This window comes from Cyanistes caeruleus, chromosome 1 (genome assembly GCF_971803275.1).
Source record: "Cyanistes caeruleus chromosome 1, bCyaCae1.hap1.1, whole genome shotgun sequence".
In the NCBI taxonomy this organism is placed as follows: domain Eukaryota; kingdom Metazoa; phylum Chordata; class Aves; order Passeriformes; family Paridae; genus Cyanistes; species Cyanistes caeruleus.
Window position 1 is genome coordinate 20,093,484 of NC_141701.1, and position 26,171 is coordinate 20,119,654.

Here is a 26,171-nt window from a genome sequence, read left to right on the forward strand (position 1 = left end):
TTTTGTGGATAAGTAAATACTCCCAAGTCAACTAGGAGCCAGAAGCCCTGTTGTAACAGTAGTAGATATTCAGTGATCACTAAGAATACAGGCCCAGTTGTCTTCTCTCAGTATTTTAAGTGTTATTTCTGTTCCACCAGTGGTATTTCAGGCTATTTTTTCTAGGGACAGCTGAGCTGTGAAATATTAAATATTTACCATATATAAATATATGGTAATATACATATTTTATATATATATATATGTTACATGTATGCATATATATAAACAATATATATGTATAATATATACATAAATGCAGCTGATGTGAGATTATCTTTTTGGTCCAAGTGGATTAAATAAAAGGGCTGCTTAGACAGAATCCTGTTTATACCAATGTATTATTTAATGTGTTCAAAACCACCTGTGGGATAAATTCAGTTTTCCTAGGCACAGCATTGTAGGATGCTATGTTGCTGGTTTGTGGGCAGCTCTGCAACTCTGAGCTGGGCATGAAGTTACAGATAGGAAGGTTTAGGCATGTAAGAGTATGATCCACAAAATCTAAATTATCCAGGAGGAAATCAGAGGGGAAATAGAATTCAAACCTGTTCTTGTTCATAAACAGATATAAAGAGGATTTTGAGCATGAAGCTACTCTTCATGCATTTATGTATCAAAGTTTTATCAGCTCTTTCCAGTGCAATACACACAAAAAGGGAACTGGATATCCCAGTGCTCCCTACAGTCTACTGTGGTTTGGCTGATCTGCCTTCAAATCTTCCTTTGCCCAGTTTGGTGGAAGGATTTGAGCAGAAACAGTTTATGACTGCCACTAGCCTGAGTGTCCTTAGAGATGATTATCTAGGTCTGTCACACAGAAACTCCTTTCACAGAAAATACTAAGTAATCATTGGCCAGGGAGAAATGACAAGAAAGTGACTATTTTAGGTTGACAGTTAAGGTACTTGAGTGGTACTGAAACTCCAGGGTAAAGTCCCTTTGCAAATAAATAGTGCAAAATCTGTCGATGCTGTTCTGTATCATTAAATACCCATTGGGGTGGGCATAGGAACTTGACTGCTATACCCCACGTGACTGCACGTGATAAAATGAACCTCTGACTTTGAGGACCCTGTCCTCACTTAACATAGGTCACTTAATTTATACAAAGTGAAATGCTTTTCCAAATGGATTTTGACCTGTTCTGTTGTGTCCAGTTATGAGTCCCAGTGGGTCCCTGTCCTGTTGCACAAAGGTGAGGTGTAAGACAATATTTTTTGGGATGAGCAGATAGAAGGGCAAATGTGTGGTGATGCTCTCCTACCCATCATGAAGGAAGGAACAAAGGTGACATGCTGATGGGAAGGTGAGTTTTTTCCCAAATCTTGTGTTCTTTGTCTGAATGGCTTTTTTTATGTGTGCACCCTGTCACAGCCCTCAGAGACAATATTCTATCCTGCTAAATCATCACCACTGAACTGGAAGAGGTGAGAGGATGAAGATGCAAGTGCTCAGCAGATTTAGGGACACGCTTGAGCAGTGTCACACTGCTGAGTATGCAAACCCAGGGTTATGGCAGGAGAAAAGTGGGAAAATGCCGTAGAAACTTGTGCCTCTGAGAGGGTACAGAGCAGGTCTTTCCTCTTCTGCTCCAAACTTTAAGCTCATCATTTTACTTTCCCACTTCTTTTTCCAGGTCTATATTCTGAAACAAACAAGCCACATCGTGCCAAGGTCACACCAGCCTTGTGTGAAAGCCACCACAGAAGCTCCTGACTTTCCCCTGGCCCTCAGGAAGGGCTCCCCTGGGGCAGGAGATGAGGGGCCAGCACAGTGTGGGCTGCAGCTGGGGCTGGCAGTGGTTGTGTGGGCAGCAGTGGGACAGGCCAGGCCTGCCGGGCACAGCAGAGCCATGGGGCAGATGGAGCAGGGCATCAGATCTGAAATGGGATTTTCAGGTGGTGTTGGCACAAACACCCCAGCTCACACCTCCTCAGGCCAGAGTGCTATCCATGTAGTGTCAGTGCAGGGGCAGAGGGGAGCTGTGTTTGGATCCTGAGGGTGGTGTGTCCCAAATCCTTTGAGAAACAGCTTGGGAGCGGTGTGGACGCCACCATCTGCACTGAGAAGGGTGCAACACTTGGATCACCAGAGCACTGCACTCTGCCTTTCCCTCTGCAGGGGCTGGACCCACAGGCTCCCCAGACACGGCTGCAGGAAGCTCAGGTCACCCCTGGGCTCTGTGGCTTCCTCTGTGGAGAGCTCAGGTCACCCTTGGTTTCCTTGTATGTGGCTGCAAAGAGCTTAGTTTGCTTCTGGGCTTCACAAGGTGATAAAATAGCCACATTTTCAAAGCAGCTCAGCAAGTTGCAAACCCCCAGTTCCAGTGAGAACACCCCAGACCCCCTGAAAGCCTGGCTCACTTTGTCCAGGCAGAGTCCAGAGCAGAAAGGGCCCAACGCCAGCGCTCTGCTCCCATCTGTGTCACAGGGTACATGGGAGGTGGAGCTGCCTGGGGACAGGGGGCAGTTCCTCCGGTGTCTGTTTAAAGAGCATGGTGTGGTGTGTGTTTAGGGCCATTTGGAGATAGCTGCTGCTCTGGGAGGAGGGGGCAGTGAAGTACTCTGAGGCAAGAGCAACTCTGAGCTGAGGCCTCACTCTCACCTGCTGACATGCCACCCCAAACCCAGGCTCGGCAGAGACTTTTGATCAAAGGGGGAAAAGTTGTGAATGATGACCTCTCTGTGGTGGCTGATGTGTACGTGGAAGATGGAGTGGTGCAGCAGATGGGACCAAACCTAAACCCAGAGCCCTCGACTGGACTTGTTGTGCTGGATGCAACCAACAAGCTGGTGATGCCTGGGGGCATTGATACTCACACACACATGGAGTTCCCTTTTATGGGTAGCAGGTCAAAAGATGACTTCTATACTGGAACCAAGGTGGGTGCACATGTGCACAATTGTGTGTGCATCTGGGCTTTCTCAGAGAGGGATGTCTGCTGGCCATCCAGTATTACTTCTGAAAGAGGGAATAGAGTGTGAATCTAGCACGGCCAATTGTTCCTGTCTCTTTGACTGGGACATTGTCATAAAGCAGTTGGAGTACTCAGAGATCCACCCTCAAACAGCATGTGATTTGGGTTCCTTCAGAAACTCTTGTGATTGCGAGGGTCAAGTGGGGGAGGCATTTACCCTGGCTGTCAGCATGCTGACTACAACCTGCTGTGGTACATGCATCAAGCTTCGTACTTTTCTGAGCAAAGGTTAACTAAAGCAACAGTTTCATTCCCCAGTGCTGTTTGAGCACTTCTGTGGTAATCTGATCTTTCTCCTCTGTTAGCATGAGGGAATGCAGACTTTTCTTCTGTCTTTCACTTTGGTGCTTACTGTGTGAAAGTACACAGTAACTCTTTTACTCTCAGTGAAAGTCCGCCTCAAATACACTTTATAAAACTACCTAATTTCTCCAAGTATTACACTATGAGTGGGATTTTTTCAGCTTTTTTGCTGATCTTATTATATTCCCTGCATATATATCGTGTATCAATTACTCATATTAACTGTATTATGTATCATGTCCATACAGTTTCCATAAACAAAATTTTCAAGGCACTTTTCTAAGAGCTTTATTGTGCAGACGGAAATCCTTTGTTCACAGAAAGGATCACATTGCCCTACCTGGCTTGTCTGCAAGCCATCACCTTCACAGAGACTGTTATACCCAGCTCCTCTCACAGGACAGCTGGGATTTACTAAAAAGCAGAACATAAGTTTTTAAGGTTTTCTGAGTAACTCTGAGGTACTTACAGGACAGGGATGCTGCAAAACTGAGGCTGTGTTCACAAAACAGAATGTCCAGATTGTCACTTCAGTGCCTTCAAGAAGATTCTTGATCCAGCTTAGCAATCAGATGTCAAAAAGTTAGATATTGTGGATATTCTTAAACCAGGTTAAAGTGTGGAAAGCATTCAAACCTATTCACTGAACGTCATCATCTGACAAATATTTTGGCAAGAAATTCAGGGAGACAGAGTTGTATTCCAAGCATTGCAAAATATGCTACAATGATTAGCTAAGATTTACCCATTCAGTTGAGTAAGTAAAGACACCTCTCTTTACAGACAGAGAGGGGGAAAAGATTTAAGGAATAAAAAGAGACTTCAAGTGGAGTTGTGGAACCCATGACTTTTTTTTTTTCTTGAAGCATATAAATTTTCTCTACATCCTGTTTAACAAATAAGTCAATCAGTCTTGTTGAAAAATACTTGACAACTTGAGCAACTTTTCCTTGAGAAAATGTTTTGCTCAATTCATTAGAGATTTACAAATACTTGTGTCACTCTCCAAACATCTCTTTTTGCATAATATACTGACATATTTACAATTATTCTTCTGATTTCTAAGTGAACAGAAGAAAGAAAGAAAGAGACTAATTGTTGTAGAAAAAGGAAGAAAGGAAGAGTAATACAGCATGAGGGACCTGGACAGGCTGGATAAATGGACTGAGTCCAAAAATAAAAGGTTTAACGAGCCCAAGTGCCATGTCCTGCACTTTGGCCACAATAATCCCCTGCAGCATTACAGTCTGGGGACAGAGTGGCTGGACAGTGCCCAGGCAGAAGGGGACCTGAGGGTGCTGGTTGACAACAGACTGAATGTGAGCCAGCCTGTGCCCAGGTGGCCAAGAAAGCCAATGGCATCCTGGCCTGTACCAGCAATAGTGTGGCCAGCAGGAGCAGGGCAGGGATTGTGCCCCTGTACTTGGCACTGGTGAGGCCACACCTCAAGTGTGGTGTCCAGTTCTGGGCCCCTCAATTGAGGAAGGACATTGAGGTGCTCAAATGCACCCAGAGAAGGCAAGAAGGCTGGTGAAAGGCCTGGAACACAAAGCCTACAAGGAGCAGCTGAGGGAGCTGGGGTTGTTTAGCCTGGAGGAGAAGCAGGGGAGACCTCATCTCTACAAATCCCTGAAAGGAGGGTGCAGCCAGGTGGGGCTTGCTCTCCCAGGCAACCAGCCACAGGACAAGAGAACACAGTCCTAATCTGTGCCAGGGGAAGTTTAGGCTTGACATGAGGAAAGAATTCTTTACAGAACGAGTGATTGTACATGAAAATAAGCTTCTCCTTAAGTGTGAGAATTTCACTTGGGTTCTCCTGAACATGCTTTTGAGAACACTTTTCTCAAAGCAAATGAAATCAATCTCAATAATAATTTTTTGAGTCTGGACTTTTCTCAGGGGAACTCCTCAGTGGCTTTTGGCTTTCACTGTATCCATATTAATTGATGTAAGGGAGTTGGAGAGGGGTGGGAGGAAATTTGCATTTTTTCTTATTGCTTAATACTAACTTTCTTCTTTTCAGGCAGCTATAGCAGGAGGAACCACTATGATCATCGACTTTGCCATTCCTCAGAAAGGTTGTTCTCTTACTGAAGCTTTTGATACATGGAAAAGTTGGGCAGACCCTAAAGTCTGCTGTGATTATTCATTGCACGTGGCAGTTACATGGTGGAGCAACAAGGTAGACTACAAGAGCTGATTTATATTCCATACATTTGTACCACACCTGCTTTGAATTAGTATATGCTAAATATAACTTGCTGGATAGTGTTTTTGTGATTAAAAACAATATTTGAAGTAGCCCACACCCTTCTGAGAGTATATGTATTTGAAGTCTAGTGATAGCCTGTATCTCTGGATAAAACTGTAAAAGGCAGGGATTGTGCAAGACCAAGACCAGGCAGGTGCAGGGGGAAAGAGGTGTTTACAATCATTTTGTCTTTTGTTGCTTGAACACTTGATATTTTATGCTTCTGATGAGTTTTGGTTGTTTTGGTTGTTTTTTATTTTTATAAGGGTATACATGTAAAATACAGAACTTGACTTCTTTTGTAGAGGAAGATTTCTTTTCCTGGGTGACTGCAGTAATACCCCTTAAAGTAAAGCAGGACTGTAGCCAATAGTACATTGAATGTGAAATAATCTAAAAAACCTTTTGTGAATTCACACATGGGAGAATCACCTTTGCTGAGTGAATGTTTGCTGATAGCCTGAAAGCTTTACTGATAAATCAGTTTTTCAGGTGCTTGTTATCTATCAGAATGAGATCCAGGTTTCACAAGATGACTTTGGATTCTCAGAGAGCTATGCATCAGTACACAGATATATTAAGTAAATTCCTATTTTATATATGAGTACTTCTAATATTTAAATTCTAAAATATATACACCGAAGCTTTCACTCTGCAAACAACACATCTTCGGTTTTCTGTGCACTGAGTGGTAAAATTGGCTGACCACAACTTCTAACTTAAGGCAAAGACATGAAATAAATTCTCCAATGAAATTTGAGCAATGTGCATTTGAAGCCTCAGCAGACAATAGTGGAATTGTACTGACAAATCCAATAAAACTAGGGAGGTGTAAATCAATGAAACATTCTAGTTTATGTTAAGAATGTAGCTGTTTTTAAAGGCCAAGATCAATAGAAATAGAATGGTTGGGCATTTTGTAGCTGTACAAGGCCTGGGTAAAGAAGACTGGTATTTCATGCCGACCTGATCAGCTCTCACCTCATCAGGATTTGAAGTATTAATTATAAACATAAAATCTTTACAATGCCTTCGGTTAGTGGTAGTAAATAGTGAAGAGGATAAATGGCATGTCTCTATATTTGTTCTAGAACAGGGCCTTTTGTCAGGTATTTATTAACTCCCACTCAAGATGTGCTCCCATCCTTCCTCTGCATAACTAAAAAAGATTTCCTTGAGTTTTTTTATATATCTTACCCTTCCTGGGCAGACCCAGACAGATTATTAGAGAGAAGATGAAAAAAAATATTTTACTTTGTGAAAGAAATTAATCCCATGGAAATTGTAATAGCATTACAAATACATGTCAATTACTATAATCATCATTTTACTGGGAAAGGAGAGCCAAAGTTATGTAATATTATGTTTCTAGGTAACCAGTCATGCAAGAAGTCTTAAGACTAAAAGATGTGTCTTTCTTTCTTTCTTTCTCTGTGATGTAATGTTTTTCTGGGCTTCATAGGTTCTAGCAGAAGCAGGAAATCCTAACAAGTAGTGAACACAAAAAAAAAAAAAATTAAGAAAGAAAATAGTAGTCCTGCACTTAGCATTTTAGAGCTGTTTTGTTTGACAACAAAATGCTTCAAAAGGCTGTGTGTGCTGTTGAGAGTCAGGACAAAGTTCTAAAAGATGAAATCTTTTCTGTCACTCTGTTGTTTGCTAGAAGCTGCAGCCCATTGCAATCCAATTTTGAAAATCAGTTTGGCACAAATGTCCACGTTGTTTGAGTTGGACACATTGACTGTAATATTAGAATGGGTGTTCTCAACATCTGGGGGTTTATTTGCAATAAATTTCTGCCTCATTACCTTTTGTAAAAAAACATTCCCTCCTGCAATTATCATGTGCTTCCAATATTTGCACTGCAGTGCTACTCTTCTATATACTTTGGGAATCAATTTGGTACAAGAATAGTCTAAGTCAATCTCTAAATATGTTACTTGGGCTATTTGTACTGAACATATGTTTGATGGGTGAGTAAATACCCTTCACACTTAAAATTTCTTTATGCAAAATTATTAACACGTAAAATAAAATTGCTGTATTTTTCAGGTGAAACAAGAAATGGAAAGTCTTGTTCAAAACAAAGGTGTCAACTCCTTCAAGATGTTTATGGCCTATAAAGATATATACATGGTCAATGATGAGGAGCTATATGAAGCCTTTTCCTGCTGTAAGGAACTTGGGGCAGTTGCTCAAGTCCATGCGGAGAATGGGGAACTAATTGCACAGGTGCACATTTGACATTTTGTCCATCAGAGTCAGGAATACAGTAGGTCCTAACCCCAGGTCTCTCCAGACACAGTCAGCTCATGCAACAGAAGCAAACCCAGAAGTGTGGAGAAAGCTTCACTGACTGGGCATACAAGTCTCAAAGTCTAATTAGCATAATTAGCTTCACTTTATACTTGCTACTGCCACCTTGGTGCTCTGTGGAGGCACTGAGAGCTCTGAGGCCCTGAGGGTATAACTACACTGGTTATAGTCGACATCAGTGATAACTTGAGTGGTAGAATAGTTTCTTCAACTATTACAGGCAACAGTGCTTTGACTCTGCTCCAGGTCCCATAACAGAAATTTATTCATTACTAAATAATTTCAAATGAGGAAATCTTAAATTCCTGGGACAGAGTAGCAACAAAACCTTTTGCCTCTCTAAACGTTGGAGTTTTCAGAAGCTCTGGATATGCATCTTTGTGCTTAGGTAAGGATTTTTCCTTTTTTTCTCTCCAATGAGGGTTAGTAGTGTCATTGGACATCATTGGCCATGATATTTAAGTGTACATATTGAGAGAGGGGTAGGGTTTTCAAGAGTAGTGATTTAATCCTGCAAGCCAGTGAAGTGTGTTCTCTGAATTTACTTAGGTATTCTGAGATCTAAGTTTATCGAAATATCTTAAATTTCAGATAAGACTACAGTAACTTATTTTGGAAAAAAAATCAGAACTGCCTAATTATTTTTTTCCTTGAACTGGCTGCAACGGCTAGTTCAGAATCCATTTGACTGACAGCATGCTCACGACACCATAGAGACGCTTTAACTGACTCTTAGATGCTTTTCTGTGGTCTTCAGGGTGCAAAGAAGATGCTGGCAATGGGAATAACTGGCCCTGAGGGTCATGAACTCTGTCGTCCTGAAGAAGTGGAAGCTGAAGCTACACAGAGAGCGATTACCATAGCAAATGCTGTAAACTGCCCCCTTTATGTAGTCCATGTAATGAGCAAATCTTCAGCAAAGGTGATAAGTAATGCACGAAGAGAAGGTAAAAGACCTAATTCTTTTATGCTTGGACAATGGCTTTGGGGGAAGGATCATGGAAAACTAAACACAATATTAGTGTCTTACTTTTCATGGGTGTCATAAGCCTCAGATTGGTGAATTTCTTGGAGTGGGATGTCTAAATTGTGTGTGTGTGTGGTGTTGGGCCCAAGGGGAGCAGTGTGGAAGAACAGCAACCAGAACTGAGACTTTCCCTTCTCTCCAGAGCAAATTTTTTCTCTTTGTACTGTACCTCCAAGGTCAAAGTGATAGCCAGGACAGCACTATTGCATTAAAAATTATGTGACCAGTTCAGGACAAAAAAAAAACTCTACTGTTCTCCTTTCTTGAGTTTGTCTGCAAGACTTTACCAGATATCTTGATGAGAAATTCTATAACAGAGACCACACCTTATTTTTACAGACAGTGTCATGATGTGACCATGACTCCTATTCACTGGGCACTTAAAAGTCATGGTGAAGATGAGTGTCTGAAAGCCTTGATTTTCACTAGTGCAGGGTTGCTCTGGTTTGCACTGCAGTATTCACAAATAATTCTGGTCAGCCAAGAAGGCCTGACTTTCCTGATCATCTGTTAGGTAGACTAGGAGCAGCCTGAAGGGTGTAGGTATTCAGGATGTTTTATCTCCTTGTCTATAAGTTCATCCAGAGCAGCACATGGAACAACAGCGCTGCGAGGAGACATTATCCAGGTGGAAGGAGCAGGACAGAAGCCCAAGATTTAGAGGACCTAAAATTATCTGTCCTAATTTTCCTTTTACATTTTTTTTACTATGTTTTTACATCTTTTGCATTTACAGCTTGTTTTCACCTGACTTGACATGAATTTCATAGAGACCTCAGTTTCCCTATTTCTTACCTTTAGATAATGCCTACACAGGGGGCATAGATTATTAATATTAAAATGTAGAGTATGAGGTCGTGGTACATCAAAGCAGTGTGATGTCATTGTGCTAATATAGATGGATGTGTTTATGCCCAGTATGTATGACCATGACTTCTAGTAAGATTTAGCAGCAATTCAAGTTTGTAAAAGTATCTACCAGAATGAGTTTTATTGGCACATCTTCTTGTACTGTGCTATATTGGATTTCTCCACTAGATGCCAGTGCTGCCAGGAATGTGGATTATATCCATCGCTTGTTTGTACATTCACAGGTGTCCTGTGAACATTAACTACAAGAAGCTATGACAACAGGTGAAATACCCAGAATAAAGATTAAAAACTGGCTGTGAACATAAACAGTGTTTCATAAGACACTGTTCAAGTGAAGAATTTTATGCTGACAGTAAATACTGTAAAACATTGATTAGGCATGTGTCTAAAGAATAGTCTGCAGTGCCAGTTTGATTCCTGAGGATAGATGTATGTTTTTCCAGTATGTACTAGTTAAAAATTGGGACAATTGATGCACGTTGATGCAAATTGTATTTTGTAGCTTTCTGGGCTGATGCAGTCAGATTCACCATTGCTTGCCTTTGTGCACAGCAACATATAACATATCTTCATCATTCATATTGATCTGATTAGACATATACTGTTTAGAAAAAATAAATCTAAGATTGATTAAGAAATTTCAAGAGATAACTAGAGTACCACAAAGATAGCTACAAGATTGTTGTTTTTAATAAGACTGATCTGTATAAATTTTGGTAATTGGAAATTCACTATTGTTGGTTAGCAACAGAAATTATTTTCCATTGTTCAGTAAAGAGTGGTAATAAAAAGCAAGGAGTTCCAGACAAAAAAAAAAATATTCTCAAAGTATTGTATGAATGACACAATGACATAAATAAAACGGAAATATTTTTATGAAAGATTCAATTTCAAAAGGTTAAAAACAACTCTAATGTGAAAGTTGCATAAACTCTTAAATACTGGAAGCCTCTAAGGCATTTGAAATATTCACTCTAAAACATTTTAGTCATCTTTTCAAGACCATTCTCCAGGTCTTGATGCTAGCTTCTTGCTATTCATGATTGTGAAATTTTTCATAATTTTTTCATGTTCCTTTCCAAGCACTTAGAATGAAATACACAGTGTGTGTGCATATTCATCCCTGCTCATGTCAGAGGAAGACTGATATCCCTTCCAATTCTGTCACTGACCTCAGACAGGAAAAAAAGGCTCTTCAGTGAGTGAAATCTATTTCCTGGTTGACAGTGTGATACCAGAATTGAAGCATTGCTTCTCAAATTCTACAGGACAGTGATTTTCCTAGTCAAAAACGTAAGTCAGAGAACCCAGTTCTTCCTTTTCCCTCATTCAGCTATACTAGGTGAGAGCTAATATTACAGGCTGAAGGCCTAATAGAGCTTGCTCAAGACAATAGGCATAATTCTGTTGTCTTCAGTGAGCAATGGCTCAGACCTGGAAGGTTAAAATCAGTCATACACATTGTAAAAAACCAGCAGTTCTTATTCTAGATAAAGCAAACTTTAAGAGAATGAACTGAGTGAGAATCATTCCTTCTCTCTTCCATGCCAGAGTTCATCATCTATGTCTGCTCTGATCTCCAGCAACACCACGTAAGGAAGGAAACCTCCAGATTATAGCAGCATGTTTTTCATGTACATCTGTAACAGCTGCTGAATATTCAGCAGCTGAATATTCAACTATATATTTGTGTGCATGACACTCTCATTCCCAAAAGTGGGAAGACAAAAGGGATTCTCTTCCTACTATAGTGTAAAATTTTTCCTCCAGTGAGAATACAATACAAGACTGTAGAGCTCTGGTGTCAGGCAGTGCAGCTCCTTCTCCTTATTAGGATTATCTGATGTGAATTTACTGGGGAAAATTACCGTAAATTACTGGGGAAAATTAATGTAGCCTTGTCACCCATTCCTGCCACCAGAAATGCTTGGGGAGAGAGCAAGGCTAATAAATGTGATTTAGTGGTACATGATTTATACTGTGTCCCCCTAAAAAATGCTTTCAGTCTAAGCTAAATCTAAGCTAAAGCTGGAGACCATAGAATCACAGAATGGTTTGGGTTGGCAGGAACCTTAAAGATCATCCAGTGTGATGATTAAAGATCATGTCCCTTTCTGCATTTAATGTGCTGCTACAGCCAGGAAATTGTGACTTTCTGGTGGAGACCTGGAGAGCACAATCTTACTGAAAAAGTCATATTTAAAATAAGTTTCTCCTTGTATAAAAAATGCATGCAAAAATATGTCCTTGGCCAGATTCAAGGAAGCTTATTCAGGCTTACAAGATTGGTTCCTACCAACAGTCACGGGTTATGTCTCTTCTTAGTGGGAGGAAAGGCATGTCCACTGCTGAGGGAATACAAACTCTCAAGCCGATTCTGAGCACAGGAATGCAACTAAAAATGGCAACTTTTTAGCAGTCTCTTGCAGGACAGCTCAGGTTCAGATTGTATATAGCTTAATGGATACAATGTTATCCCTGATTCAATAAACCCTGCCTTGCTGTTCTGCTCCTTTCAGAGCGTAACTTGTGAGTATCTTTGCTCCATATGACCTTAAGTGCTTCTAAAACTTCTACTAGAATAAGAACCTATGGACCAGATTTCCAAATCTGTAAATGTTAGTTGGTGTTTTTCAGTATTGCAACTCTTTCTGAGTTCTGGTTGGTGGAAAAGGAAATTGCAGTTGAATGCTCTTCTTTTTGATAAAGTAATCCATTAAAAATAGCTCTGGTTAGCCAGTTTGGGTTTCTGATAAAAAGGTCACAATATACACAGCTATTTACCAGCTGCTCAGAGGTGTCAGGAAGACCAAACAGCAGAACACTTGGTGGTCCCTTAGTTTTATTGAATGTTGGAAAACATAACAATTTGAAAGACGTGATTTATTACTGCATTACTTCACTTTTATACCTATGGGCAGAAGGCAATAAAGCTAGAAGAACCTTAATGCAGAATTTCCTTGTTGCCAGTTGAGCCAAAAGAGCCTTAGCACAGAATTTCCTTTTTACTAGGTTTAAAGCAGAATCTTGATATTATTGTATCCTTCAGTCTGGCTAGTCGTGGCCCAAATGAAATGCAAGAAATTGCACATTCAGCAGAACTGTCCAGAAGTAGTCTGTTGAAACTGCAGTGTTCAGATTCAAAATCACTTGAGGGAATGACTTCTTCTCCTCCCTATTCATGGGAACAAAGGGAGCTGGTCAGCTCAAACTCTGACTGCAGAAATACTGTAATCAGCTATGGTACATGAGTTAGAATCAGTTCAGCATATCCAACAGGGAGCTTGGAAACTTCTTTTTTCATTTTCATGTTGTAAAACTATGATGAGAAAATTATTTTCTTATTATTCTATTCTACTATTCTTCATTTTCTTATTATACTATGAAGTATTTGTTTTCTTTATTTAAAAATATTATTTTCCTGCAATTTTAACTTTAATAATAACTTCAATAACTTTAATAATTTGTAGCTATGTCCTAATGATTCATAGCTCAGGTTTACTTTGGATGAAAGCTTCTTTAGCTTGTTTAAATGCAGTAGGAAAGACACAAACCACACTTCCCTCTCCCTCCCCTTTCTGGTGGCTTTAATCATGAGAAATCTGTCAAAAGACAAATAGGTAAATATGACAGATTGGTTATATATACCAGACCTTCTCTATATGCATCTAGATTGGTGGCAGCCTACGCTCAAATACATTGTTTGGAGTTGGCCAGGGAAGGGCAAGAGTTCCTGCAAGAGTTAGGGAAGACCCTGAATTTGGGTGAATCAAGTTTCATCCCAACTTCATCCATTCTTCTGCTTTTATCCATTTCTTCTTAGGGTTCATCATTCAGCTCTGAATTAAGAAAACACTAATCTGCTCCAATCTCCTCATGTGAGTGGTCATATCACTTCCATGCACAGCCTCATAGTCAGTGCTTCTGAGTTCTGAAAATAAGATGCAAAAAACCTGTAAATAACTGCCAAAGTCATGTTTTCAAGTCTAAAAATGATGGTCTCCCCCTGAGCTCAAGTATTAATCTATAACATATGTAGATAAGTGGGACTGAGAACTTAGAATGCTCAGAGCCAAAGCATCAATAACAAGCACATTCAGCACGTCAGAACATTTGTGATTTGTGATTGTAGGAAATTAGTAATGCTAACAGGGAGTCCTTAGGCTGTGGACAAAGTTGCATTAGTTGTACTAGGTAGTACTTGGAATAAATGTACAATACAGTGACACCAAAGCAGACATTGGCACCATGTAGAAATAAAATTGTCTGAGGCCTTTTTGCGAATCTAGCACCAAAGATTTCAGGAATGGCAGTAGTGCAATGCGAAATGTATTTTGAAAATAATTGAGCTCCTCAGTAGCTACCTATGCCAGCTCAGGAGTTACAATCCAGTAGCTCACAGAAGTAGCAGTCTAATGTACAGAGAGAAATCTGCAAAGCTTTGATTTTTATATTCCAACAGTACCATGACTGTGTGACTTATGTGCAGAAAGTCAGAGAAAGGTCACAGTCTTGTGTCACCAAGCAATCACCAGCTGTGGCCTTGCTGGGGCAACACAGTGACGGTCCTAATAAGAACTGTGCCTGGAGTGAAATCTGGCACCCAAAGCAAAATACCCACTGTCTGTAGGGATCAGGGGAGGGAGAAGGCTCTTGCTGGGACCCAGCAGAGGCTGCCTTTAACCAGCACCAAGTGGCCTCTGAGTGGGTGTGGAAGGTCCCAGCTCATTCTGGCTCTTCAGTGACCACTGCAGTTGGAGGCATTACACGCTGTCGACTACAGAACAGCAAAGTGTCTGGACCACTCGCTCAAGGAGTGAGTTTCAAACTTGAAATGTTTGATGAGTTTCAAACCCATGTTTCCCAGGAGAAAAAAGTAGCTATAATATGCTAGCTCTGTCCAAAGGCTAACAGCTATTCTGGGTTGGTGTCCTCTTCTGAGGAAAATAGGATAATGAGCACCAAAGAATAAAAAATTAAAATCTGGGAAATAACTTTTAAAATTAAGTTATTTATAGTTTTTGATTTGGGAAATCTTCCTATACTTTCTGGTTTATGTCTTCTGCCATAATTATAGCCTGACAATTAAAAGTACCACCTTGCAAAGTCTGTATGCTGTATATATTAACTTATATATATTTACTTACACTGTTATGCAGTCTGTAATTTCAGAGCACTAAACAGGTGTTACCAAGTATATGAATCTTAAACATAATTAATGCAACTGAGGACTACCTTCCTTTTGAAATCTCAATCACATTCCTAGTAAACAATGCATAAAACCCATTATAATATATCTGTCAACAATTTAATTTAAAAACTTGCCTAAGCAATGTTTTTAGGAGGAAATATATTGGGAAATCACTAGCAGAATGTTCAAAACAAAGAAGCTATGTTATAGCTTAGTTTATTATGTCCTTCCATGCGTTGGTGTTTATTTTGACAAACTCATTCAAATTTAAATTCATTGCCACCAAAAAGATCCTCAACAGAGAAAATACAAGTTATACATTTTCATGTTGTTTGATGTTGATTGCTTTATATTTTTCAGGAAAGGTGGTTTATGGGGAGCCTATTGCTGCAAGTCTTGGCACTGATGGCACCAACTACTGGAATAAAGACTGGGCTCATGCTGCAGCATATGTGATGGGACCCCCACTGAGGCCAGATCCATCTACTCCTGGCTTCCTCATGAACTTACTGGCCAAGTAAGCAGATGAACAAACAGTGACTGCTGATGCACAAATGCACAGCAAATTTTGTCTGGAGTACATAATAGCAGACTGATGCTCTGGAAATTTTCTAAGTACAGAATGTTACTTTATGAGAAAGGAGAAATGGAAGGTGACACCACAGATGAAAAAAACCCCTCTGTTTTCATAGTTAATTTCTCTGAACTCTTATGGCCTTCCATCCACATTTGATTTTATTCAGTAAATCTTGCCTTGCTCATACTGTAGCAAAAATTGTAACATGACCAGGAAGACAGTAAGGCTCTAAGTCAGTGGGAAATGTGTAAAAGGTGAGGTCATTCTCTGGGATTTTCTGGGGTTTGTTGTCAGCTGCCTTTTTCACTTGAAATTCAAATACTGCATGAAAACTAAGCTTGCTAACTTCTGAAGGTACATATAAGGTATCCACTTCATAACATCTACTTCAGAAGTAGAAGTAGAAGAAAAAGTATCTTTCAAATACCTTCACTTAACAATATGTGGTTTGCTGGTGTTTCATTACCCACAAAGAGCCTGTAAAGGTGTGCCTCAACACTGGCTAAGTGTTGTGCAGATCCATAGTAATTTCAGAGGTCATATGGAGTGACACAGACTAAAATTGCCCAAAGTGAGGATGAAACCAAGCTGCTTGCTCTGGGCAAGTGGACAGTCTTCCATTTGTGGGACATCTTTGACATATCCAGAGCAAAAGTGTCAATGTTGGTGCTTGTTTTCATCTGAAGGGTTTCTGAAGAGGAAACTGCCTCATAGGGCTACTGGCTTTTAGTGTGGAGCCAGTCTTGGAGAGTGGGACTGAAGGCAGGCTGGCAGGGCATATCAGTTTTTGTCTTGAAGGATGAATGTGTTGATCTACCCAGCCTTACAACAGGTTTTCCTCTATGGTATGACCTGGTTCATGCTCTGACTCATAATGAACATTGTTTCTCTGCAGTGGTGACCTATCTGTGACAGGGACTGACAATTGCACCTTTGACATATGCCAGAAAGCTCTGGGCAAAGATGACTTCACAAAAATCCCTAATGGAGTGAATGGTGTGGAGGATAGGATGTCAGTCATATGGGAAAAAGGCGTTGTAAGTATATAAAGACGTCCAAACATAGAGGTTTTGATTTCTCCAACAAAACATAATCTCTCAGCAGGTATTAACTCTTCAGTTTTATCAATTATGTTTATCATAGGATAAATAATTTGACTGAAAACGATAACAGTCTTTATTAGCTCTCCCTTTATGCTCCTGGAAGATGGAAGAAGATGCTTGATGTTTGAAAAATTTCACTGAAGAATCAATTCTATTGTTTCAGTGGAACTGCAAGTATATTTCCTTGAAGCATTTTTTTCAACTCATGAAATGAAAATAAAAGGAAAATGATGCCCACAGTTTCAACTCTATCAGTTGTGTAATTTTTCCCTCTTTGATCTCTCTCAAACTCAGCCACTGGAGGAGTTTACACAGTTGTATGCCTATCAACTTCTAATTTATGCTTTAAAAAATGCTTATCTAATGTGTGGTCCAGTCATGTGGCCAGACAAAATGAGCACCTTCAAGTTCCATTGACTTCAGATTCTCAGTACCAATACAAGATTGGTCAGTGCTTCTCAGATAAAGTCTGATGTGGAGGGAGCTAAGGAAATCTCTCAAGGAATCTGCTGCATACAAGGTGTTATGATTGCTGTGGCTAATGCAAAACTGTTATATTCTGGAAGCTCTAGGTCTATTTAAGTTCCCTTGCAGTAGTGAAGTCATGTTGATAATGCACTGTGAAGCATATTCATTTGTCACAGTATAATTACCTGCCTCACACACTTGTTAAGAATGTGGTTCATGATGTCCCTTGTTTATCTGTATTTGGGATTCAGCTCCAGTTGGTATGTACAAAACACACACACTTGTGCCTATACTCACCTGTGGCACAGCTCACCTGAGATTTCTTACGGGGTAAAGAGAAATACAGCTTGTGGTTCTTATGAAACTGAGACATGAATGTGTTCATCAGCGCTGCTTTGGAACAGTGCATCCTGTTGGGCAAGATAATTTTTTAAAATTTCTTCAATTGATAATATCCTCCCTTTTTTCACTTGTAAAACATTACACAGCTGTGTGAGTTTGTCTGAACAGCTTTCCTCCCTTCCCACACATCATTACATAGAAGAGCAGTGTTCACCATTTTCATTACACTTTTAATCTCAGATGACTGCTCACAGGCCACTATAAACATGTTTTTATGACATTCTGATTCCTAGACTGACCTGTGCACAACATTACTGCTAGTGTAGGTGGCTTTCCAAACAAACAATGGTCACGGAAGCTGGATTAAATTAGTTGCACAGCAACCCCAAGATGTCCAAAGACACATGTATATCCATTGTTATTTGCTATTTTGCTGAAATGTCACATCAGCAGATCTGTTTCTTATACTACTTGATTGCAGCATTTACTGATCACTGCTGTACTCCGTGTCACTGCTAAAGAAATTTGCAAATCAGTTTTCCTATATTACACATTGTAACTTGCCTTGTTATCACTTTCTAGGCTCCCCTTAATACTCTGTCCCCATTTTCCAGATCCAAGATACTCGAGAGCAGTTCCGTTTCCTGAGGAAATTTCTGAGCAGGACTACAGATTTAAAGACAGCTAAAAAATTTTATTTCAGTAGACTCATGGCTGAATCCACAGAGTATTTGGTTTAAAGTTGTCTTTTTTTTCCTCTTTGCTGTGGGATAAAGTAAGATAAAATTACTGTATTTAGTGCAAGTACATTGCATTATGGGCATCTGAGACAAAGAGTTAATTTTACTTCTGTGCTCTTCAGTATGATGTTTTTAAAAAATTGATGTGATGTCACTCATCCTAATTTTTCAACCAGAAGAGCATTTTTTCATTCCTTGTTTAAAAAAGTAATGAGTTTGCTTTTGTGTACTCTTTTGCAGCATAGTGGGAAAATGGATGAAAACAGATTTGTAGCTGTTACCAGCACAAATGCAGCAAAAATCTTTAACCTTTACCCAAAGAAGGGCAGAATTGCAGTGGGCTCTGATGCTGACATTGTAATTTGGGATCCTAAAGCTACAAGGTATGTACGAGAAGTTATTCCCCCCCACCCCCCATCCAGCCTTTCTGCAGGGAAAAAACATCACAAAGCCATTGTACAACAATAAGCCTTTGGGTGAGGTTATGGTAGTTTTAAATAGCACCTCATGTGAATTAATGAAAGCATTTTGTCTCCCACAATAGCGTGTGTAAGGAGAGCTCTTTGATCTCCAGGTGGATTAAAAAGCATTCTCTCTGATTGCTGACTAAGTGCAAAAATTAAAAAGTCTGTACATTATGCAACCAGGGCTTGGTATCCTAAGAGTAATAATAACTCCTTTGGGATTTTAGAGCAACTCTTTTTAGTGCTGGAGTATGTTTGAATTCCTCCACTGCAAAGGGCAGGGAAAAGAGCCTGGTACAGCATGACCCATTACACATTTGTGTTTTGAACTAAGAGCCACTTCAAACATGTTCAAGGTGGATTGAACTTCTGAAGCTCAATCCATTTATGCTTATGATTTTATTTGAAGATTTTCTGATTGTGTGCACAGTAATTCTGCTAGAATAGAGCTTTTTGCACTGACAGATGCACAAACAGTATCCTGGTGTCTCACCCTGCATGACTTGATACCATGGTACATTTAGGTCTATTTAGGCATGAAATGCCTTTCTAGGAGCCTCAACTCATGCAGAGTACTGTGCATTACATCTGATTCCTGTCCTCAGGTGTATTCACACCATCAGCCAACTCCAAAATCAGGACTCTATAAGGAATTATGTCTTGAGTCTTGCTCTGGCTCTTGTGCCCATCCTGGTCTTGTTTAAACTGTCTGGAAATGGTCTGGCAGCTGTCTGCCACAGAGCCAGATCAGCTGGGGAGTTGTCTCTGAGCTGAGACACCTACTGTGAGCTCTGTGAGTGCATCTCCACTCTTCCAGTGCTCTGCAGGTAACTTAAGTCGGCAGGAACTTTAACAGCCAAGCCAACCTCTGACCTCCCATGCACACAGCAGCAGCAGCACGTCAGGAAGTGTCCTGGGCTGGCAGTTTTCTACATGGACTCAGCTCTAGTGAGCAGTGTGACCATACAACTGTGCTTTCAGCCTTTGATTTTTGAAAAGAAAAAAGTTGAATACTCAGCTCATGGTATAGGAAAATTCTGAAACGTAACTGGACATGTCTGATTTCGGTAGCCAAATAGATAATGTGCTATACCCCCTCTACCCAATCCTAGATTTACTTTACACCAACAAAAGTATTTTGACCAAGCTTCTGTTTTTTGATTTTTGATATGTAATTCTCAGTCGTTTCAGTATATTAGTGAGTACCACCAAGATGCAAAAGTGTGAAGTCTTCTGTGTTTTAAGCTACAACATTTGAGGATATGGAGGTTCCTATTCAGAAGTCCCACAAAAAAAACTGACAGCACCAGCAAAAGAAGTTTCAGGAGTGTCAACAATCCAAATAAATATAGAGGCCTGCCCAGTGCTGGGTCAGGGAGATTTTCATGTGCATTATGCCTTCTGGCATGTTGAGCAAGCATAATTTGAGATACCAGCACTGAGCTATTTCAGGACAGTGAAGCTATGAACTCTGATTTAAAAAAACCCTGAAGGATTGTTTTTTGAACTCTCTTTTGCTCTGCCTGGGGACAAATGAATCTAGAAGAATAACAGACTTCTGACAATGTTCTCAAGGTGCTTTGTCAGCTCCTGTAATTATTTATCTTTTTGCCTCTCAAACATTCCTTCTGCATCCCTTCACTCTCTCCTGAGTGCTCTAATTGCCTTTTCACCCACTGCAGCTGTGAAGGTACAGTTTTTCATCAAGCATTTTTTAAACATTTAAACTATATCTTCTTACTGAGCAAGCTTATTTGAAGTTCAGCCAATATTTTCTTCCTGATGTGGTACTGTTCCCATTGTTTGTCCATTTGGGTTTGCTGGGAGCAGTTTGTCTGCAGTTACAATTTTGTGAACAATATGAAAAAGTATAAATAAATCTCACTGGAACTTGTCTATTAATTTCACTACAAATCCTGAAGAGGGCATAAACAGCCCAGCAGAAAAAAGGGATCTAGCTAATGGACTTCAGCCATTTAAGATGTTACACAAGGCACAGCCTCGTGTGCTCTGTTGATTGTGGGGAGTGATTTTAATTTTCACAATAGGCTTGTTCCTGTTTCTTGCTAAGCTCTTCCTCTTTTGTGCATGACTTTTTTTCTTGTTTGCAACCATAAAGTCTCACAAGAGGGAAATGCAATTCTTCAGTTCTGGTTTGAGCTTGTTTTGCAGTAATCTTGAAATTCTGATTGATACCAGCCTAATGAGCTAGACAATTGCTGAAGTACTGCTGTGAGGAACTGATCTTATCACAATCTGTCAGAGGAAGTCTATACAGAAGATTCTAGAGTCATTTAGAATGGTAGTGCAGCTCTGTAGTACAAAAACTTGTATCCCTACAAAATGAGCTGCGTTTCCCTGCCCACGTCATTGCACAACAACGCATTGGGTGCTATCTGAGCATTCAGGATTTTCTCTTTCTAGGTTACAAAACCCTAGTGAATTCAACGTGATGGCTCTGCAAGCTGCGAGCAATTGCAATTTAAGGTTCTGCTTCCAGCACTCTGCTGCTCTAGCTGAGGCTTTCCTTTTAAGCATCAGTTTCATTGACTGGCCTATTTCTGTAGCATTTCTGATAATTTCTGCAGAAAACATTATATCAAAAATTACCAGATTTGCTACTGTGTTTGAAGCATCTAAATATTGGTTTTAACAGGTCTGCATGACAGCAAGCATTATTTGGAAGAAACATTAAATGTATAAAGTGGTTAGAAACTGCATTACAAAAGATGTGTTGTGAGTCCTGCCAAAGTAGGTCTTTTCATTAACTTCCATACGCTTATTCCATTCATTAAAGGCCACAAAAATACAAAAGGGATCTGTTGGTTTATGGCAAGCCATGTGCTACCAAATACCATATTGCAGACCTCAACACCCTCAGCATCCCAAGTACAGTCTGTGCAAGCAGGATTGTTGTGTGAAAACTCCTTGGGAAAATGCATGTAGGCAGCAAATGTGTACTCACTGTACCATCTTATTTTAATCTGTGCTTTGATCAAGACTGTTCACTGGCTTCTTTCAGCTGCACACAAATAATATAAAAGCCCCAAGTCTGTGAAATAAAAGCAATTGTAAAGACTTTTTCAGGAGGAGAGAGCAGAGTAAGTAAGGGAAAGGGAATTTCACCTGTCAGCAAGTCGGTGTCCTCTATAACTGATGCCTTTAGCTATTTGAAATCAAGCAAGAGTGTAAAATCTCTAGGGTTTGTTTCAGAACTGCTCAGCAAGGAATCTAAATATTGCAGTACCAAATTCAGGCAGTGAAAAGAGATGAGCATCCCTTGTAAAGTAAAGGCAGAAGGACCTAAAGATCTCATAAAGAGACATCCAGCTCCCAGCAGGTATTAGGGCTCAATCAATTCACTGCAGCCTGTTGGAGCCTTGCAAGTAAACTCTGGATCAGGTCCCAAAGGAAAGATCAAACACCCATAAGGATAAGAAACCTGTCTCAAATCGAGTTTAACTTTCTAAGTCCAGCCACTTCATTATAACAACATGCAAATTGGGAAGCCACACTCCCCAGGGTTTTTCCCTCATTAAATATAGCTGAGACGTTAGATACTTCTGACTGCAAAGGCAGAGCTGGCTATGCAGGTAGCACTGTCCTCTCTGGGCTTTGCTGGAGTGCCCCACATGTGCTGGTGGAGCTGGGCTCAAGCCCTGAGCAGGGCAGTAGTACCAGTGCCAGCCCCTGCACAGAGTGGGGCCCCTGACCAGCAGGAAAAGTGGGAAGCCTGAGGTGGGGACAGGAGGGAGGAAAAGGACAGGTCACTCTGTAATCTGTGTTTTCTAGTTTGTTTCTAGTATTTTTGCATTTTAAGGGAAACAGTGGCTGGATGTGAATCAGCAAAATGTCAGAGTTCCCCTGTCTGCTGGCATATGTTCCCTCAATGCCTTTGCTTGCATGTAGATATGTTCATGGCTAAATCTTTTGCATTTGTTAGAACCGAAATCTGCAGCCTATGTCTCTCTCATTTGCAGTCAAGTCTGCAGCTTCAGAGGCTTAAGTGGGGACGTTACAACGTTTAAGCACTCTGCCAAGTAACTGCCTGTAATTTTTAGTAACATAAGAGAGGAAGAAACCAAGATGTTAGCAGAGGATTAGAATAAATAATGCTGCAACTGTCTTACTCTTTTGATGAATGAGCATAATTTTGAATACTGAATATATGGATGACTGCATCTAGTCAAAATGAGACAAAATGAAATAATGTGGTGTACAAATATCTATGCATAAGACAAGTATGTTCTGGCATTTTCAACAGCCCCGTGTTCTTTTGCACAAGTGAAAATGGTGTGCCTGCATAAATGCACACTAATTCACCAGAATCCTGCCAAAGATGTCTTATTTCAAATTAAGAAAATGGGGAGAAGGAAACAATAGGCACAAATTAAAATATAGCAAATTCCATTTCAACATGAGAAATAATATTTTTTTTTTTTTTTCTGTGATGGTGACCAAACACTGGCACAGGCTGCCCATAGAGACTGTGGATCTCCCTCTTTGGAGGCACTTAAAACCTGATTTAACATGGCCCTGAGAAGCCTCCTTTGACTGACCCTGATCAGAACAGAGAGTTTGGAATAGATCTCCAGAGATGCTTTCCAACCCCAGCAACGCTGGTTCTGTGAACTGTAACAAGATAAGCCTGAGAGTGCATGATGTACATTTCCCTAGTAACTTTCTGTCTCCAAAATGTCACTTGGTCTCTTTAGAGAAGTGAATCTCAGAAATGTTACCCAAAAAATTAAATCATTCTTAATCTTCCCCTTACATAATTTTGACTTTTTTCCCTTGTAAACACTTCAAGATCTTCTACAGTCATTGAATAGACTAATTTGTGTTAATCTCTTTTTGCATGTTTTTCTGCAAGCTAATTTCTCGTTACCATTTCTCTCCAGCCCACAGTTTTTCACAAGTGTTCACTTCCATCCTGTGTCAGCTTGGAACAATTAGTAGGACCAGACTAGATAAGATTGTTGACAAATGAGCTATTTACCATAATAAAAACATTATTTTGTTGTCAATATGTGCCCCCCCCCCCCTTAAAATGATGACTTTTAGGAGATATGATTGCATGAAATAAAGATCCTATTTCTTCAGATAAGTCACTTTGATCTGAAGTTCCCAAACATTAACGTCTTGCATCTGTTTTTATCTACAAATTTTCTCAATTCATATGACTACTCAAAAGTAATGCTTATTGAAGATGTTTTTTAAGAGGCTAGGAACATAACTTTGCAAATAGTTACCTGCATATGTTTGCATATGCAGTTATTGCAGTTCCTTAATATAAAGTAGGCCATGAGGTTTTTAATCCACATTATAAGCTTATAGCTAGCATTTTCACACACAGATTTTAAGACTTTCGTATTTTTCATCTATTTTCTTCTCTCTGTTCTTTGCTTTTCCTTTTAATAAAGCTCTTAATTATCATTATTAATTAGTGGTGACTCAGAAAGCACAGAAAGGTGAAAGATTTCTTTCTTCTAGATTTTAGAAAAGCAGGTTACAGAGTTCACAGGCATCTGAAAGTGATGAGAAGAGGCAACTCTTGCAGGCTGATACTGTCCTCAGTAAAGCTGAAAAGCTCTGAGATACTGCAATATAAGTACTGAAAGTAATTTCTTACAGCTCAACTGCTCATTCCTATATAAGGTGGTTTTCTATGGTAGCTGTCAACAAAGCAGCTGTTTTCAATTACAGACTTTATTACTATGTTTTAAATTAGGTAATTAATTGATTGTAGAATAGGTGCCCTCCCTTAACTGAGATGTTGAACAGCTATTCTTGCTTAAGTGCTGTCATCTACAGTACTCCTTCATATTCCTGTATCTGAAATTTTTAAATAAATCTGACTGAGGTATGTTGCTATTTCTATTGAATGTAATTAAATTCTTCATTTGCTTGCTTACGTAACCTTAAAAATTAAAGGGACAATCGTTATGGCAGTCAAAGTTTTGGTTCTAGAGCTGATGTAGCTTCATGTCCTATGCATTACAAAAGGTGTAAGATCACTCTAATGTCTAATGGTTTCCCTTCATCCATGTCCCCCTCCTGCCCAACTTAACTCACTGTTTACTGTTTCAATCTCTGGGTGAAGCATAGACATGTTTGTTGAGATGAAAACTGCTGCCTCTAACTCCTTAACAGTTTTAGGTCATACCTTGTGCTGACTACCTGTGAATTTCACCCTATGTCTTGCTGCATTAGTCTAAGCTGCTGCTCTTTTCCAAGTTTCAAACTGCAATCTGTATCTTATTTAGTTACAATATTCTAGGAGTGCCTGTAAAGTCCTTTCTCATGTAGAGCATAAATAAATACAGTACTGCTAGTCACTGAATCCTCACACAGTTAGAGCAAATCTGTCAGTTGCTCTTTGACTCTACATTAGTTGGACAGAGTATTGTGGTGAAGAAAGACAGTTTCAGAAGCACGTCTTCCTCTTTGGTAGTAGAGGAATGGCAATGTATATATTAATGGCTTCAAATCACTTTGCAAGCCAGGTGTATCCAAAGCAGCTGAAGTGAGCTGCACGAAAACACTGATGTAAGAACAATATAGGACCTGATGTCTTTAGACATCTCTTTGTAGAGGAGAATGTTTTTTTAAATGTTGAAGTAATTGTTCTGATCTCAGTCTCTATTGTTGTTTGAAACAAGAGCCACTGCAATTTATAACCAGAATTAGAGAATTTTCCCAAATTGTATTTTAAAAATACAATGCAAATTTTTGAACCTGGATTCAGAATCTGTTCTCATGTAAGTAATCTCTTGTGTCAGATATCACTTAGGATGCTGGAGACGGCTGTTAAGTTGTACCCTACTGTGGTGGCAGTCTTTAGTTCTTGGATTATTAGTATGTTACAACTATTTTTGCCAAATAGTTGAGAGCAAACATCGGAACTTTGCTAAGCTGACTGCCACTGAAATTGGTGATACAGCTGTAAACAGTCTGTTGCATAAAGTTGCTGAATTGGGAGCTTCAGACCCAAAAATACCATCTAGTTCTGTTTGCTTGCTTGCTAGCTACCTGAAAATTTTACTGACATTGGTAATGTCAAAGGGTTAAATCACAGGCAAATTTTGGTGATTTCCATCAGGGAAAATGCACTTCACCTTCAGAAAGGGCAGCACGATCTACAGCTTGTTTCAACAGAAGAGTTATAAATGAATTCTATTGAGGTTTGTTGTTGAGGCAAGCTCTGGAAATGTGTTTTGTCCTGTTGCAAGGTTTAGCTGTACAAATGGATATTATTTTTGAATGTGCCAACTTCCATTCATTCTGTATCTTTAAATGAAGGACATACTTATCTCTGAGGCATGGTTACCTCTAGTGATCCTGTTCTGTTCATTTAAACAGCTGACATGTTGATGAAGGATCTTGCTTAATTTTCCTGTGTTTCCTCAAATTATCTTTTCCATTTTTCTTTTCATGTCCCTGTGCTATTGTGCAAGTAGGTGGGATTTATATGCAGAGAATCCTAAAGATTATTAT

The 26,171-nt window shown here is 39.7% G+C and overlaps 1 protein-coding gene across 2 annotated transcripts in view; it reads left to right on the top strand.

Moving 5' to 3' along the window:
- The first annotated feature begins 1,678 nt into the window (after positions 1–1,678).
- The window catches only part of DPYS (dihydropyrimidinase), a 30,116-nt gene continuing 5,623 nt past the window's right edge, over positions 1,679–26,171 (top strand). The window contains exons 1-7 of one of the 2 annotated variants that reach the window (XM_023920627.2): positions 1,679–2,924; positions 5,346–5,504; positions 7,626–7,805; positions 8,647–8,836; positions 15,341–15,497; positions 16,453–16,594; positions 18,451–18,593. In XM_023920627.2, the coding sequence (XP_023776395.1) occupies positions 2,655–2,924; positions 5,346–5,504; positions 7,626–7,805; positions 8,647–8,836; positions 15,341–15,497; positions 16,453–16,594; positions 18,451–18,593 (1,241 nt within the window). In that variant the 5' untranslated portion in view covers positions 1,679–2,654. Of the gene's footprint in view, positions 2,925–4,796; positions 4,973–5,345; positions 5,505–7,625; positions 7,806–8,646; positions 8,837–15,340; positions 15,498–16,452; positions 16,595–18,450; positions 18,594–26,171 lie in introns of those variants that run through there. The other variant, XM_023920628.2, reaches the window with a different exon arrangement.